The sequence below is a fragment of the Sabethes cyaneus genome, chromosome 2, assembly GCF_943734655.1.
Source record: "Sabethes cyaneus chromosome 2, idSabCyanKW18_F2, whole genome shotgun sequence".
Lineage (NCBI taxonomy): Eukaryota > Metazoa > Arthropoda > Insecta > Diptera > Culicidae > Sabethes > Sabethes cyaneus.
In genome coordinates, this window is record NC_071354.1 from 180,738,842 (window position 1) to 180,756,806 (window position 17,965).

At 42.4% G+C, this 17,965-nt stretch overlaps 1 protein-coding gene across 1 annotated transcript in view; it reads right to left on the bottom strand.

Moving 5' to 3' along the window:
- LOC128736410 (uncharacterized) overlaps positions 1–6,993 on the bottom strand; it is a 94,395-nt gene extending 87,402 nt beyond the window's left edge. Inside the window, exon 1 of the mRNA XM_053830893.1 lies at positions 6,699–6,993. Within this exon, the coding sequence (XP_053686868.1) occupies positions 6,699–6,993 (295 nt within the window). The remainder of the gene's footprint in view (positions 1–6,698) is intronic.
- Positions 6,994–17,965: the final 10,972 nt, after the last annotated feature.

The following is a 17,965-nucleotide window of genomic DNA, read 5'->3' on the forward strand; positions in this document are numbered from 1 at the left end:
ATAATTGGAAATTATTCCAACCAATCACAAAGCGACAATTTCTAGTACGACCGAGTTAGAGTTATTTTTAATTTTTCAATGACGCGGATTGAAAATCAATTGTTTTCTATACTTTCAATATTTTCCAAATCGATTTTCCGATCAATTGGTGTAAATATCTTGGAAATCTATTGAAAATTGCCTGAATTATAAGCCTAAGCGTGAAAACGCGTTTCTACTTTGATGACGTCATTTCCAACAACCAATCACGAAGCGAGAATTCTGGTAAAAGATAGGTTCATTATTTTCAATTTTTCAATAGTTCAACATCAAGAATCTATACTTTTCTTCATTTGGGTCAATTCTTAGAAGATTTTCGGAACGATTGGTGTAAGAATATTGAAAATCGATCGGAAAACCGCTGAGCTATTAGCGCTCAAAACCTATCATTCATTTCTGTTTTATTTGTCTTTAGTTATATCTTATCACAGGGATGAGAGGTCACTAACCATCATAAAATAAATTCAAGACTCCAAAATCGCTCACATGCCAAATTTGGTTCCATTTGTTTGATTAGCCCTCGTGTTATGAGGAAATTTGTATTTCATTTATATGGGAGCCGTCCCTCTTAAAAGGGGGAGGGGTCATAATTCCCTTTCTATAGAGGGGAGGGGTCTCAATTCACCATAGAAAAAATTCTTGCCTCCAAAAACATGCCAAATTTGGTTCCAATTGCTTGATTAGTAGTCCTCTAGTTATGCAGTAATTTGTGTTTCATTTGTATCCCAAGGAACATTGCTGGTTTTATTACACACTTATGACGGTTCTGGTGACCAAAATTGGTCATAAAACCGCAATAAGAGTGCATTAAAACTCAAATTGTTACTTGGGATGGGAGCCCCCTCTTAAAACGGTGGGGGGGGGTCTCTAACTATCATGAGAACCGTCCGCGGTTTCAAAAACCCCTACATGCAAATTTTCACACCGATCAATTCAGTAGTTTTCGATTCTATAATGAACATACCGACAGACAGACAGAAATCCATATTTATAGGTATAGATTATGCTCAATAACTTTGCACGCGATTTTTTTTATTCCTTTCAAATGTTCTACAAAGTTATTCAGTATGCTAAAATACACATTTTCTTTGAAGACTGGTTTTCACTAAGATGCATATGGGCCATTCCACGCGAAGAGTCCGAGTCACCTGTAATCGACCTTCACGGATTTCAACCAAATTTGGTCAGATTGTGCGTTTTGGGCGAAAAAGCACAAATCCCTAGTTTGGTGCCGATTGAACCCCCCCTCGATTAATGGGAGCCCCCCTCTTTTTAATGAATAGCCCCATTTTTGCTAAATTCTTTTGCTTATATCTTCGAAGATATTAAGTTTAGAAACAAACTTTCTTGTGCATTTTCTAGGAAAATTATCCAAGGAATCCGAAAAAAATATCAGTTTTGAGAAACAGTGCTTCCAAATATTGTTATTTTCGATTTGAAAACTAAATTTGCATTTTTCTTTCAATGATATGGTACTAAATTTGTAATGATCCGACCACGGCAAGTGGCCGAAAAACGATCATACAGATAAGCATTCCATTGCGGCGTGGAACAACTACGGCGGAATAAAACGCCGCTCCTGGAAAACCATGATTTTCAAACTTTATGTACCGTTTTCTCAGAAACTACACAACGTATTGGAACAAACTTTTTTTTGTTTTATTGGTAGGAGCTTGGCAAAGACTTTTATAACTTTTGAGGTTTGTAAACGAAACACAGCCAGAGAAAAAAGAAGAAAAAGACAAAATTTTATTTTTTCAGGCATATATTTTTCTTCTTTTTCTTTTTTCTCTGGCTGTGTTTTGTTTACGAAACTCAAAAGTTGTAAAAGTCTTTGCCAAGCTGCTACCAACAAAACAAAAAAAAAAAATTGTTCCAATACGTTGTGTAGTTTCTGAGAAAAAGGTACATAAAGTTTGAAAATCGTGGTTTTCCAGGAGCGTTTTATTCCGCCGTAGTTGTTCCACGCCGCACTGGAATGCTTATGTGTATGATCGTTTTTCGGCCACTTCCCGTGGTCGGATCATTACAAATGTAGTACCAAAATAAGCGGAAAAGACTGCAGAATCAAAATCTGAAATAATAAAATAATGATTTTTTCAAAAATTTTGCTCGTTCATGTCCCCTTAACAAAATATAACACATTTTTCCTTTAGAGATCTCCTGATGGAAATATTTTTTTATAGATAAAATATAATACTTTCACCTAATGGTTGTCTGGTTTGCGCGAAGTTCAACTCATTAATGTTAGTTTATTAAGTTTGTTTTTTTTTTATTTTGTTTGCTGCGCAGTTGCGCAGTTGAGATAGTTGCGTCCATTACCATGGAGCTCATTTGAGCTCTTTGGTGTGGGGTATAGTGGAGGGTTATTTAAAGTAAAAAAAAAATAAAAATAAAAGATTGCACGAATGAAATTTTTTTTTTTAATATTGCTATTTATTTTTCATTTATTTTTATAACTTATGAAATATGCGTCCTAGCGACAAACAGCTTTTAGAAAAAATGTGTATTTTAGCATATTTTATAACTTTATACAACATTCGAAAGCAAAAAAAATCGTGCGCAAGGTTATTGAGCATAATTGATTTTTAAGTGTTCCTTTTTAACACATCATTATATTTCGCAACCGGTAAGAGATAGATGGTTACTATATTCAGCAAAGTTGCTTATTTTAGTGTGTTCTGCAACTTTTTGGAGAAAAAATTTTTTTTTTGAAATCATTTAAAAAAACAAAAGATAGTATCACCCTTAGGGTGAATTCACGGTCACCCTAATAGTGCAAAAAGATGCGCCATATTTTATTATTAAGCTTCTCATTTGCTAATGTCCGCACTTTTTCGAATCCGGACCACCGTGCAATGGAGAGGAATTCTTGATACGGCAAGAGCCACCGCGGCTCTCGGCTGCTAAAGTAAGTATAAGCAAGCAATATGAAAACAGGGCAAGTCGAGTTGGAAAATAATTGAGTAATAAGTTGATCGTAGAGAAGAAATTAAGTAAATGTTTGGGAAGTATGCTAGTCAAATATGAAGACAAACTTATTGACTTAATTTAAACTGAAACGAATTTAAAAGAAAGAAAATTGGCGATCTCTTATTTTTTTATCGTTATAATCTGAAACTTGTTACGTTCACTCAAACGTGAGTTTTCCGACCGATTTTGACCTCAAAATTCAATATCACACTATTACCAAGGTTCTGCACATAAATTTTATTACACATTCTTGTTATTGTTTACGTACATGTTATAAAGCAAAGCAAAACATAGGAGCTACATTCCGTTAGCGAATTTTGACCTTTTGTTTTTATACAACTGACTTCGCAGCTATCCGTTTGAGTACAAGACAATTGCGAGGCTACTGCTACGATTCTATTGACACTAACACCCTCTCCCAGTGGAGATTTGAACATACGACAACTAGCTTATTTGTTCAGCATCGTACCCCGTGGCCATCTGGGAGGACATGCATGTTTAACTGCTATTTTATATATGTAGATTCAAATAGGAGGTATTTTAAAATTTCAATTTCATTTTTTTTATTAATCTGGCAGACATGGCATGGCAGGTGACATCGGATCACAAGTTTACGTGTAGCGTAAATCACTTGTTCAATGATCAAAGTATTTTACTACTTTTCAGGATTCCATAACTCCATCCAACACATTAAGCTTTTTTATTGTCCAATCACACTGATTGGTGTATTAAATTTGTCCCAGTTTTCCTGCTCGTGATTTTGATTGGAAAATCAAAAGCATGTAAACACAGATTGACAAACTGCTGCTGAAAAGTTAAAGCCTATCGAGTTTCATCGACGATTATATTTATTCAATCGGAGTTCGATGCTTTCTTGTTTGCGGCGGCACGCTTAAGTTGTGTCACGTTCGGGCATCTCATCAATGAAATTAAACACATTAATCAGCCGTGACAATCGCGATGATTGTGCGTAGTATTGTGGGTAGAACTGTGCGGTGTGGCAGGCGGCCTTTTTGTGGATGTGAATGCCAGATCAAACTGTTTCCAATGAAACGAGCATCAAACTTCCCGTCGGGCGAAAAATGAGCGCAGTTGTTACTGAAACGCTGAACAGAGGACAATCGATGAATTGAATCGAACAAATTGCGCGGGAACTAGAATGAGCCTGTTTGTGTATGCGTGTGTGGCAGAACAAACAATGGTCAACCAAATAAATATTCTCTAGTTTGGTAAATTATGATGATCTTTCCGATTTGTTTATTTTTGGCTAGCATTTGTATGCCACTGATTTACCATATGAGCTCAACATCAAATATTCAGTTGAATGTATTTTACTGCATTGCTTTGTTTGTCGAATGTTTCGGACTCATTGAATCAGATGCTAATTTTGTAGTTTTAGCTTTTTGTTTTGGTTCGGCTATTAAATGTATGATTTATGGAATGAAGATTTTAATAATTCGAGCTATGAATTGAAAGCATTCGGTAACTCCATTCATTCATATTTTTGTACTTTTTTAAAATAAACAAGTTTTTAAATTATAGGTATCGCATTTATCATTTAAAACGTCAAGTTAGTATGAAATTTGGTTTTGACTAAAAAACTTAATCTTACGGTATATTGTGAAATAGCTATCAATATCAAATGCTGCATAATTTTCTACTTAACTTCGGGATAACGTTAACAATAACAATCATCGCATGTTTGCATATCAGTGCCGACGCACGGCGCGGTGGGTCCCGATCACGAATTGACACTTTTGTGTTGATTTATCCCGGGGAAAAGTCGCTGTTGGTGAAGTTCATTAGCATTGCAAACGATTGCGGGATGCGGAACAACGCTTATGGATACAATACAAATAAACGAGCAAACTTCATGCTCGAATATGCTTAATATAGCAATTTAATGCAGATTTTGGTTAAATATCGTGTCGATCGCAATATAAACGGTATTAGTTGACGATGTCAAACTCCTCCCGACGTCGCTCGTCTGACACTACCGAGCAATCCGTATTGATTATTGGCGGAAAAGTTTTTGCGGGTATCATAGTGCTGGCAGAGTTGACTGACGATTAGTCTTGATTACCGCCAGGCACGCAAAGCGATAAATACAGCACTATCCGACGTCTGTTCTTCGTGCCATGATGGTGTTGTTTACGTAAATTACTTGTTGTGAGTGGCATGCTAAAATAGTTGTTTAATTACTTGGGGGAAAGATGTTTTGGATGGAGCAAGAAAATTGTTTGGCTTCATCGGTTAATTATTTAGCAAGCCAGAACAGGTTAAATAATCATCCGCCTCCATCGAAACGGTACACGGAGGAAGCGCGAAGTTTTTCGTTGCATTAAATGAAATTCGCAATTCAGACGGACGACGACGGACAGCGATTAAGTTAGAAGCTAGTAAACCACATTTTCCCGTTTATTATCCACCGAGCTATCTGTAAGTCAAAACGTGCCGACAGGTCCTAATGATAGTTGTAACGAGAATGTTGCGGATTACATCCATTAAGGACCGTTAGCTGTTCACGGCAGGAGCGCGGCAGGCAGTTCCAGAGACCACTAAATTACATTTACCTTTCACAGATTGCTTATCTATCTGTGCTACCAAGTGATTCCGTCGTCGTGTGAGTGTGTGTGTTTGTTATTTGCCTAACAGCGTTGTTTTGAATCGTAAATGCGAATAACCCAGGCTTGATGAAAGTAGACCGGCTGATGTTGCAGCTGCTGATTTTGTGTAATTTGCTTCCGACTGGTCGGCCAATCACAGGGCGGCAGTATTTTGATTACAATCATAAAGGTTGGTACGAACCACGGGGAGGGTGAAGTCTGCGCTGAAATAATGAACACAGTTGAAACAAACATTGGCCAGTCCTGTTGATATTAACTTGATGACAAACCATTGGCAAACAGTTGTTGATATCAATAAGGCTCGAGGCTGTTCGGGAAAATGTGAAATCGATATGTTTGAGTGAGGGATCAATTTTATTTGCAGTTTGGTTGAAACAAACGAAATTACTAGATTTATTCGTAAGGTCAATGTTTTAGCATTGTTCGTGTCTGGAATTCAATCATCAGCCAGCTCTGAACCATTTTCGAGATCCACTTATAAATTGATTATACATTTGATTCAAATACGAGGTTAAACGTTGTTGAATTTTAGTTTTATTTTTTTATGATTTTTTATAGTACCTAGTATAGTTGAAGGAAATTGTAGAAGAAAGCAATGAAACAAACGTGTTTATAGTATCTCCAGGATGAGACGTGAAGGAAAAATAGTGTTAATTTTCCGCCATTCGGAAGATTGAGGAGGGTCATTGAAGCAACACTTATAGGTTCGTAGTTCGGACCTTGTTACCAAACCAGTAGATTCGCGAAATTTTAGTTGAGACATTTACTTTTAGCGCGAAGTTAAGTGGAAACCTTCTGCAGCAAAGGGAGCAAAGTAATTGCCTAACTCACACTTTAGTCTCAAGTAAAATCGCTACTTTTTATGTTCCTCTGCAACGCCCACGAACTCTGGAAAACGTTTATTTATTTTGACAATCAATTAATGCCAGCAAACCGAATGCCCAGCATAGTTTCGGACGAAAAAGCAAACAGCCAAATCCGTTTAATTAATTAACACTCATTTCTGCGAAAGGATTTACAAACGGCCCGACGGTGGTGCGGTGCTTCGACGACAATTACCAACATTTGTTGCGATCGGTGGCGCCTTTTTTCGCTCGGAAGCACGTGCTGTTATCCGCTGCGGTCGTTTGCGCTCCGCGAAAGAACTTGCAATTTCCGGGCCAAAGGCGGCATCGTTATCGCCGCCGCCGCCGCCGCCAGGCCGTGAGCGTCTTGAACCGAACGAACGGTCTATTGTAATCCGCTTCTGCTTAATGAATCGTGACGATTTTCCTGAAAGCCAAGTATTGTTTTCTTCCGGTCGATAACCTTTGCTCGGCGAAACAAATTCCGTTCGGGTGCCCACTTTTGCCATCGTTGACTAGCCCACGGTTTTTCCGTTCGAAGCTGAATTGTTTCGCGATTGAGGAAGGCAGTAAAAATCAATTTCAATTTCACCGTCCGCCACCCTCTCGGTCCCGGTCGGTATGCACAGAAGCTGGTAACTAGTAACTAGTGTAGACAATGGAACCAAAATAAAATGAATCAATTTTCGATTGAATATTTGTTTATCGAAACATGAAAGGACAGTAAAGCGCAGGCAAAAGCCTTCGGACGGTAGGCTGGCTTAGTTGGTGAAACGCAGCAATGAAGAATAAAACAGCTAGCAACGAATCAAACTATACACGATTGTTGTTGAAGGGAGGGAATGGGTAAAACGAATAGTTTATTGTTGCGAAAACAATATTTTAAACACAAAAAATGCTTTTTAAAATTCTTTTAAGGTGTTTTGAGTGAATTAAAAATTGGAACAATTTATAAAAAATCAAATGATAATTGATTTCCTCAACGCTAGTTCTTGTTTTTGCACACCACCAGCAATAGCAGTATACCAAATCCGGCCAACACAGCACAGAACAACCGAGTTGCTTCAGGAAAGGCAGCAACACTTTTTCCAGACGCTTGTTCATGTAAATTTTATTTTTGTGACTCCTAATTGCAATAAAAAATGCCGCAGGAAGATTCCCAAAAAATTGGGGAACCCAAACTCGGATTTTTTAAATTTTTTAACGTGCGAAACAAAATAGTGTCACGTTTACCGTGTCACTACAATCAATTACGCTTTACCTTCCGCAGCCTGTAGTATGAATATTCTTGTTTAGAACTACCAAAGCTCCACGCTGCTGCTGCTGCTAACGGCCAACGGCAACCAACCAGACGTACGTAATTGCTAACGGCAATGGCGCTTTGCGTGCACCGCCCCCATATATGAACCCATATATGTATGTACATAGCAAAAGCTACTCAATTGTCGCAATTCATTTCGATTTTCTTTCACTCGTGCTTTTATTTTGCTGCACTGTGATATTTACAAGCATGGCACCGCCAACCAGTGCACTACGGGGTAAAACTGAGTCAAAAAAGCTCTCTTTTCACAAAATAATTAGGTTTTCCAATTTCAGCGAGAATAAATATTCTTAAAAATAGGGAAAAATGAGTAAAATGGGATGTTTACCGACAACAAATAGGGAAGGGGTATGCACCACGCGATTCACCGAACAATTTTACAATAAGATCACTTATATTTTATCAGCTGGCCGGGTATTTCTGAATCGCGTCCGTTTTTATTGACTCGTTTTTGCCCATAGTGCAGCGGTTTAGAGGACATGGAAAATCGATTTCCCATTTGTTCTAATTGAGTGTATCCGAAGGAAAGTGCGAACGCAGGCACTCACTGTGGACAATTCTTCTGCAATAGTTTGGAATGAAATTGGTTGCGATTCATTTTGAGTGTTGAGGATTTTAATTGAATTTTATATCATTAAGCCCATATTAAGGCCCAATTTTTTGGATAGCAATTAGCGTCAATATCAATTTTTCCAGGAAAAATCAGATTTGATATATGTTTTAAGTAAATTTTGGAATTAATATTTTATACCGGTAGTTTGTATTGTAAAAAATCGACGGAGGAAACGGTAGAAAAAAGTATTAAAACAATGGTGTTGACAGTATCTCAGGGGAGACAAGCTGTGAAGGGGAAAGAGCGGAAAATTAGATAATCGAGGGTCAAGGTTTCGTAATGAACTACCAAGCGGTCTTTATGGGGGCTCGCGCATCTGCGGACCAACATTTTACCATCCGACAGATCTTGTAGAAATGTCGGAAGTACAACGTGTCCCGCAATATATCTTGATTGATTTCAAAGCTGCATACGATTCAGTCGATCGAGCCCAGTTAGGGCGGTAGAGTGGGGAAGTCGTTGCACGAACCATAGGGGTCGGATTCTGCTTGCGGCTCTGGCAAAGCTCAACGTAGATCTGGCCAACGTCGGCACCGTAAGTACCGTCAGTAGGAATGGTGCGGAGTCTATCATCGACGTGACATTCGGCAGTCCTAGTCTGATAGGAGACTGGAGAGTAAACAGTGGTAACACTCACAGTGACCATCAGGCACGGCAGGTGGCAGGTAGAGCCGACACTCCAACCACCCGTGGATGGAACACATCATACTTCGATCCCGAAGTGTTTGTGGAAGCGATCCGGAGAGAGTGCGGTGATCGCGGTATGCTCGATCCAAACGCTGATCATTTGGTTGAGGTACTATCACGAGCGTGTGACGCCACCATACCTAGCAAAGGCCGACCTAGGTATGCCAGGTCGCCGGCTTACTGGCTTACTGGTTACTGCACGCGCAGCGCTTAAGAGTGGGATAAAAGCTAGTAAACGAGCCTGCTTTGAAAGGTTATGTGCTAGTGCTAGTACGAACCCGTGGGGTGATGCCTACAGGGTCGTAACGGCAAAGACCAAAGGGCGTGATGGCGCCCGCAGAGCGATCACCAGAGATGCTGGAGCGGATCATCGAGGGCCTCTTTCCTCGCCACGAGCCAAGGCCCTGGCCTCGGGCCGCTAAGTTTTCCCACGGCCGACGTTCTAGTATCTCAGACCATAACGTGGGCGACGGCGGTTTAGAGGTCGGGGAGGAAGCGACGGTTACGAACGAGGAACTGATTGAGATCGCTAAATCCCTAAAGGTGAGCAAGGCGCCGGGACCAGACGGAATCCAGAATTTGGCCATTAAAGCGGCTATTTTGGAGGCTCCCGAATTATTCGGGGCAGTAATGAGTAGATGCCTGGAAGATGGCCACTTTCCGGACCGATGGAAGCGGCAGAACCTAGTCCTATTGCCGAAGCCGGGAAAACCTCCGGGTGTCCTCTCGTCATATAGGCTGATCTGCCTGCAAGGTGCTAGAGAGGGTTATTCTTAACAGACTCATACACGGAGGGTACAAACGGTCTGTCAAGGAACCGATTCGGCTTCCGTAAAGGCAAATCTATGGTGGATGCCATCTTGTGTGCCACTAAGACAGCTGAGGTGGCAATCCAGCGTAAGAGGATGGGTATCCGCTATTGCGTAGTTGTCACGCTCAACGTGAGAAATGCATTTAATAGCGCTAGTTGAGACTCCATAGCCAACACGCTTCGGAACGTCCAAGTGCCAGTGCCGCTGTACAGGATTCTGGAAAATTATTTCCAGAATCGTGTGCTATGCTACAATACGGAGGAGGGTCAGAAGTGCGTTCCATTCACCGCAGGGGTTCTGCAAGGTTCCATACAGGGCCCGGTGTTGTGGAACGTCATGTATAACGAGGTGTTGAAGCTAAAGTTTCCGGTAGGGGTGGTGATTGACGGCTTTGCGGACGACATCACCTTGGAAGTCTACGGTGAATCTATCAAAGAGGTTGAGTTAACGGCTGCCCACTCTATAAGCATTGTCGAAGATTGGATGCGCTCCAGGAAACTGAAGCTAGCGTATCATAAAACGGAGGTTATCTTGGTGAACAACCGCAAGTCGGTGGACCAAGCAAATATCAGCGACGGGGACTGCACTATTTCGTCAACGCGGTCCTTAAAACTCCTAGGAGTCATGGTCGACGATAGGCTCAAGTTCGGGAGCCACGTCGACTATGCCTGCAAGAGGGCTTCCACAGCTATTTCGGCATTGTTTCGTATGTTGTCTTATAGCTCTGCGGTATATGGCAGCAAGCGAAGGCTATTTGCCAGTGTGGTCCAGTCCATACTTAGGTATGGCGGACCGGTGTGGTCATCAGCGTTAGGAACCAAAAGCTACCTAGGTAAGCTGGAAAGTACCTATCGCCTCATGTGCTTGAGAGTGGCGAGTGCGTATCGCACTCTCAAGTCACATGACGCAATCTGCGTCTTAGCGGGTATGATGCCTATTGTCATCATCATCAGCGAGGACGTAGAGTGCTTCAACCAACGTGGAACTAGAGGCATACGGAGTACCGCAAAATTGGCCTCGATGACCACATGGCAGCGGGCATGGTCTGATTCCACAAAAGGCCGGTGGACACATCGCATCGACTTATCCCGGAACTATCCGGGTTGGTCAACAGGCGCGACGGCGAAGTCAACTTCCACCTGACAAAGATTCTGTCAGGGTATGGTTGTTTTAGACAGTATCTGCACAATTTTGAGCATGCGGAGTCCCCCCCCGTGTCCCGAATGCGTGGATGTTGAGGAAACTGCAGAACATGCTTTCTTCATATGTCCTCGTTTCGCTGGCGCTAGAAGCAACATGATGGCAGTGAGCGGACAGAACACTACTCCGGATAACTTAGTCAAAAGGATGTGTTCCTGTTCGAACGTCTGGGTAGCGATCAAAGCGGCTGCTACCAAGATTGTACTTGAGCTACAAAACAGCTTAACTACCATAGTCCAGTGGTTATCTAAGAAAGTGCGTTAAGCGCAATACCCCCTCCCTGAAGTAATACCGATAAGGTGGGGGAATTGAGGCTGGAGACTCCAGTAGGGTTTTAGTGGGTCTGGATCCTCACGCCCCATTAGGGGGTCGGGATACCTAACCCCACTCCCTGAGTTGTCTTCTCAGGTGTCTGATAGTACCGTATCTTCTAAGGTGCTCGGCAGATTCCCTACTCGTAAAAAAAGACCAGTTATGGCAGTTCATGCAAGAAACATGGTTTTGCGGATGAACTGAATCGACTGATCAGAGCTTCATAGGATCGAGTGGTGTTTTTCATAGGTCACTCTCGAATCCATTCGAGACGCGCCCAAGTTTGAGACAAGGTGACGGTTTGTCCTGCATGCTGTGCAACATCGCTCTCGAGGAGGTAATTCGATGAGTGGGTATCGAAACGAGGGCACAAGAAAATCCAGCGGTGCATCCAAACGGGAAATCGGGCCTACTTCACCCACAGACTAACAGACGTAACACTTCGAACAAATTTTCTAACAAAACATCGTTTCATTGACACAGTCTACATAGTGCAGTCTTCGCGCTACGCAGAGTAGGTTGCTATAAATTTAGCAATGCTATAAATTTACTTGTATATTATCTGACATCAGCACCAGCGCAGGCGAGCGGCTTTCTCGCGCAGCGACTGTTGTTTGAGTCTTGGCTTAAGCGAAAATTTGAAATGTTCTTTTTTATTGACAATGGAATGAGGCTTCAGTGTTACGTCTGTTAGTCTGTGCTTCACCCTGCGCAAAACGCTACAATCAAAAACCAAACGCCGCCGTACGAAGCTGACAATATATGAATTAAACCGTTATTAAACCGGTAGTTCTTTATGGATTTGAAGCCGTGTGCTCAGGCACTGCGTACGATAGTTGGCGGAGTACAAACTGAAAGCGGAGAGTGGCGGTCCAATTGAAGGTCCAGGTAATGAAAGGTAATGAAAAAATAACCAGAACACGAAGAAAAGACAACAATAAGAGGGCGTAAAGCCAGTGGAAATGCTATGAATAGATGATAAAAAATGATGGTAAATGCACGCCTTGCGCGCTTGGTCCACGGCCTCTTACACAGCAACTCCTATCCTTAAGCCTTAACTCTAATCGGAACAATCGGCAAAGACCCAGGCAACGAAAACGGACTAACGATTGAAAATTAGGAACATGTAACTGTCGATCTCTAAATTTCCTCGGAAGTACCCACGTGCTTTCTAAAGAAGTGAAAAGCCGCAAGCTCAATATCGTAGCGCTGCAGGAGTTATGCTGGAAAGGAATGATGGTACGTACATGTAGGGATGCTCTTACCTGCTCTACTAGAGCTGCAGTAATACACACGAGTTGGGAGCAGCTTTTATAGTGATGGGCGAGATGCATAAGCGGGTGATAGGGTGGTGGTCGATCAACCCTCGAATGTGCAGATTAAGAATCAAGGGCCGATTCTTCAATATTAGCATGATTAACGTACACAGCCCCCACCTCGGAAGTACCGATGATGACATATACGAATTTTACGTGCAATTGGAGTGCGAAGACGACCGCTGTCAAAGACATGATGTAAAAATCATCATCGAGGACTGTATTACTCAGTTGGTTCGAAGGAGGAATTTAAACCGGTGTGGTGGTTGGACGGCTCAGCGCACACACGCAAACGAACGAAAAGGGCCTAAAATTTGCGGAACGACTACCGAGGGAGTGGATAGACGGGGTTATTTGCCCAATCTACAAGAAAAGCGATAAGCTGGATTGTGAGAACTACCGAGCGATCACTATCCTGTATGCCGCCTACAAATTGCTATCCCAAGTCATCTTCCACCAACTGTCGCTAATAGCCAATAGATTCGCGGGAAGTTCTCAGGCAGGCTTCATGGAGGGTCGGTCTACAACGGATCAAATCTTTCCCCTGCGGGACATCCTGCCGCGAATTCCGAGTCCACAAAAGTTACACGCTTGGTTCTATCTCCACTAATTTTTAGCATATTCTAACGCAACTAGTCTTAAAAGAATAAAATTAAATTGATCTTTAATGGAAATAAACGGTCATAAGTAACAGTAGCCACGTAGCCAGATATATCGTAGTTCTAAGCGGTATAATATGCATATACCTAAAGACGAGGAAAATTGGAAAATTTATGGGAATATTGGAAAACTCGAAAAATTAGTTACCCGAAATATATTAACATTTACTGAAAGGACGATCTCGGGGCTAGTGCTACATTATTCAATTGACTCTCCCATCAGTTTCTCCCAGTCGAGATTCGAACTTGTCAGATCATAGCCATTTCCAACTGGGAATCCCCAGAAGCATTAGCAACATAGCGGCTATAATTCTATTACGTCTAATTTATCAATCCTCAAAATATCTAGGGTATTCTGAAACCATCTCAAAGTGCCAAACAAATTGATTCACTGTGCGGCAGTTTACTGAAGATCCCATTAAGTGTCCAATTTGTTTAAAACATGTTTGTCAGAATAAAATTGATGTTTTATTTTGTTAATCAGCATAAAAAACTGGCACCCAAGGCTTTATACCTAGTTGCCATACAAGTAAACGTATTGTCTTTAGTTGAAGCATAATATAATGTTCAATAACGTTTTAACTTTGATATTATGTATTTTTATGTTATTAGCCAACAAGCCTAATTGTTAGGTTTAAATATTTGAAAAAGTTTGATTCACATAGTTACTGTGATTATTAATTGCTGCTGTAACCCCAACTGGCTGCTGTCAGTAAAATTTAAAAAAAAAAACGGTTTAACTACCGACTGGTAATAGTGCTTTTTTTGTTTTTATTCAATGTGGCCATTAAAATAAATACAAAAACCAAACCGCGGCTGTGTTGATACAATACAAAACACAAAAGAAGTTGCGTACAATAAACCGCATTGATTGCGTAATCCTTCAACCGTCACGTAAAAATTTATTCAATCATTATTCGCACCCACACATGATGAATGGTTTCGCTGATTTCTAAAAGCAATAAAACGCTGCACCGACCATCGTACTTTCAGTAGATAAAAGATGCAACACGGCATCGGAACAATGAAGCTAGGAATATTAATGTCCTGTTAACCTGATTATTATTGCAACCTAACGCTGCTGTCAAATCTGACTGGATTATGCCACCAGCCAGCAGCATAATGCTGCATTGTGTTTTATCTGCTTCGACACATTCTTGCCAGCACACGTGCCGTGCCGTTACATATATATCCGTCAGCGTTACTAATGAGCGACTAAGCCCCCAACGCCCGCTCATCAGCTCGCAACCATCTTCCTAATGACGACGGCCATGTACACGGCTCGTCGTTGTTGGCGTAAAAAAACTGGATCATCCTCCAGTCACCACACCATGCACCGGTCCGGTACGTACATCCAGACCGGCGAGCGAAGGAACCTCCACAATGCTTGGCCGACCATGAAATACACCACGCCGCCAGCCATCGCCATCGAACGTACCGTGACAACGAACTTACCGCCATTGCCACCGGTCGCAGGATAGAGACGACGAAGGACGTTAGTCCGGGTTACTCACGCGAATAAAAGAATCCTCCTTTCTGCAAACCGACAGCGCTTTTATTGCATAACTATAGCGTAAAAATATGTTGATGGATTCAAACCAGTGGCAAGAGCTGCAGCAGGTTTTTTGATAGGTGAAGGCAGGACCGGTCTACGGGCCCTGGTCGGTCGCGTTCACTCGAAACGTTTTACACCCGGTTTAATGGAGTCTCCCACGTTCCGCTTGCTGTGGTTATCCAAGTGAAATTTGCATCGGAGTGGAAATCACCTTAGATGGGGGTGGTGTACTAATAGGATCTAGTCGTTTTTCATTACCGGGTTATGCTGGATCATTATGCGGCAACGAAGGAGCGTGACTTCTGGAAAATTTACCTGCTATTAATTCGGCTTGCTGCGGGGGTGGAAACGGTGTTTGTCTATTCTACAAAAGTACACAATGAAGCTTGTGTTAAAATCGTGTAAACTTGATGCGGTACCTAACAGAGAAAAAAAAATCGAAAACTTTAAAATTGAATTTTCAATCGGTACCTATACTTCGCTGTTGTCTTAGCATGGCAACGAATAAAGTGCATTCCAAGGAAAGCATGCCAAAGAGCAAACAACGATGATTTCCGTGGGAACCTTCCACTCTCGTACCTAACTGTCAAGTACTCAGACGTGCTGTCCCACCGACAGTTTGCTAACCTGACACAAGTCGCCCTACATGCATTCAGCAGGAAAACATAATATAAATGCAAACACCTTAATTGCTTGAGTAATTTATTCATTGAAATTTTCCTCCGGGTGCTGTTGTTGTTGTAGCCCTATGTGGCCGACTCCTGCGACAAGTGCTCTAAGCTGGCTGCTTTCCAAAGTAGCTGGAATCAATTTGTGATGCTAAGCGGAAACTTCGGTGAAGGATGGAATAAGAAAAATAACATTCCTTGAGATGGATAAAATTTGGTTGAGATGGCCCGATTTGTTTTGTTTGTATGCCTTTAATTGGTCAAAAACAGCAGATGGAGTCTAACACATAGCGTAACTTATTAAATAAAGTTGTTAAACGATACTGTATGCAAATAATTGTAATCAAGTATCTTTATTGATTCAACATTATACTAACTCAGATTCTAAGGGGTTTATCAACCAACAAGTTGATAGTAGGAACTCAAAACTGTGTTATTTGTCACAACGTGCAATTTAATTATTATTAGCAAGTAAGTATCCAAAATTGATTGAATTTTCTACTCAATATCTGTGTTTGTGGTACCGGGTACCGGGCTCTTGCCGTATCAAGAATTCCTCTCCATTGTACTCGGTCCAGGGTTACTCGTCGCCAATTCGTTGCGCGTCTCGACACACGCAAGTCGGCTTCAACCTGTTCGAGCCATCTTGCAAGTTGAGCCCCTCTATTCCTGGTGTCGGTGGGGTTCTTGAAGAGAACGGATTTCTCTACACAGTCGTCCGGCATCCTTGCGACGTGGCCGGCCCACCGTAGTCTCCCAACTTTCGCCAGGTGTACGAAGGGAATTTCTTCATCAATGCCTGTAGCTCGTGATTCATACGTCTCCGCACCTCCGCTTTCCGTTTGTACTCCGCCAAAAATAGTCCGCAACACCGTTCGTTCAACAACGGCAAGTGAACGTATGTCTTCCGTAAGTAAAGTTACTGTCTCAAGTCCGTAGAGCACTACCGGTCTGATTAGCGTTTTGTACATCGTCAGCTTTGTGCGGCGGCGTATGGGAAAAGTAGGCTCGATTTCCAGCCTGAGTGCGTCGTTGGATCTCCTTACTCGTATTATTGCCGGCGGTGTCCATCAGAGATCCCAAATGTACGAACTCATCAACCACTTCCAGTTCATCGCCGTCAATAGTCACTGTCCGTGCTAGGCAACTTTCTCGGGAGCCTCTTCCTACCATATATTTGGTTTTCAACTTGCCTCCGCCGTCACACGATTTCTAGTAATGATGTCGAGGTCGTCTGCAAAGGCTAGGAGCTGGCTACTCTTGCTGAAGATCGTTCCTCTCGTTTCGATGCTCGCTCGCTGGATCACACCTTCAATAGCGATATTGAATAACATACAGGACAGTCCATCCTCTTGTCGTAACCCTCTGCGCGATTCGAAAGGACTTAAGAGTGTCCCCGAAATCCGCACGTAGCATATCACTCGTTCCCGAGTAGCTTTGATCAGCAGCGTCAGTTTGTCCGGGAAACCGTTCTCGTGCATTATCTGCCATAGCTGTTCAATGGTATCGTATGCTGCTCTGAAATCCACGAAAATATGTTGCGTGGGCACGTTGTACTCTCGACATTTCTGAAGGATTTGTCGGTGAGTAAAAGTTTGATCCGTAGTAGCACGGGCCCCCATGAAACCCGCCTGATACTGCCCTACGAATTATCTTGCTATTGGAGATAGACGGGAGATCTGGGAGAACACCTTGTAGGCTACGTTGACCAGCGTAATGCCGTGGTAGTTACTGAAGTCTAGCCGGTCGCCCTTTTTTGTAGATGGAAGAGACTACGCCTTCCATCCACTCTTCTTCCCCAATCCTTGAAATCAGCCAGTGAAGTGCCGTTGCTAGCGGTTCTTGGCCATTTTTGTAGAGTTCTGCCGGGAGTCGGTCCTTTCCGGCGGCTCTATTATTCTTCAGCAGACCGATTTCTCGTCGGATCTCTTCGAGATCGGGAGCCGGTACGCTGTTGTCGTTTGTAGGTATTCCGAGGTTAACTTCTAATGCGTCTCCTGCTATATCGCCGTTGAGGTGCTCATCGAAGAACTGCTGCCTCCTGTCGACCACCTCGCGCTCGTTTCTGATTAGATCCCCTTCCTTGTCCCTACACAGATCAGGTTTTGGTGTGTGGGCCTTGCGAGTTTGGTTCACCTTCTCGTAAAACTTGCGAGTGTCATTAGCCCGGAATAGTTGTTCAAGCTCGTCACGATCTCTGTCCTCCTTCTGGTGCTTTTTCCTCCTCAGGATCGTGGTCAACTCATACCTCGCTCATCAATACTTGGCCAAATTCTCTCTCGTGGATATGCTCAGATAGTTTTCCCAAGCTCTTTTATTCCTCTCTATCGCTTCTTGG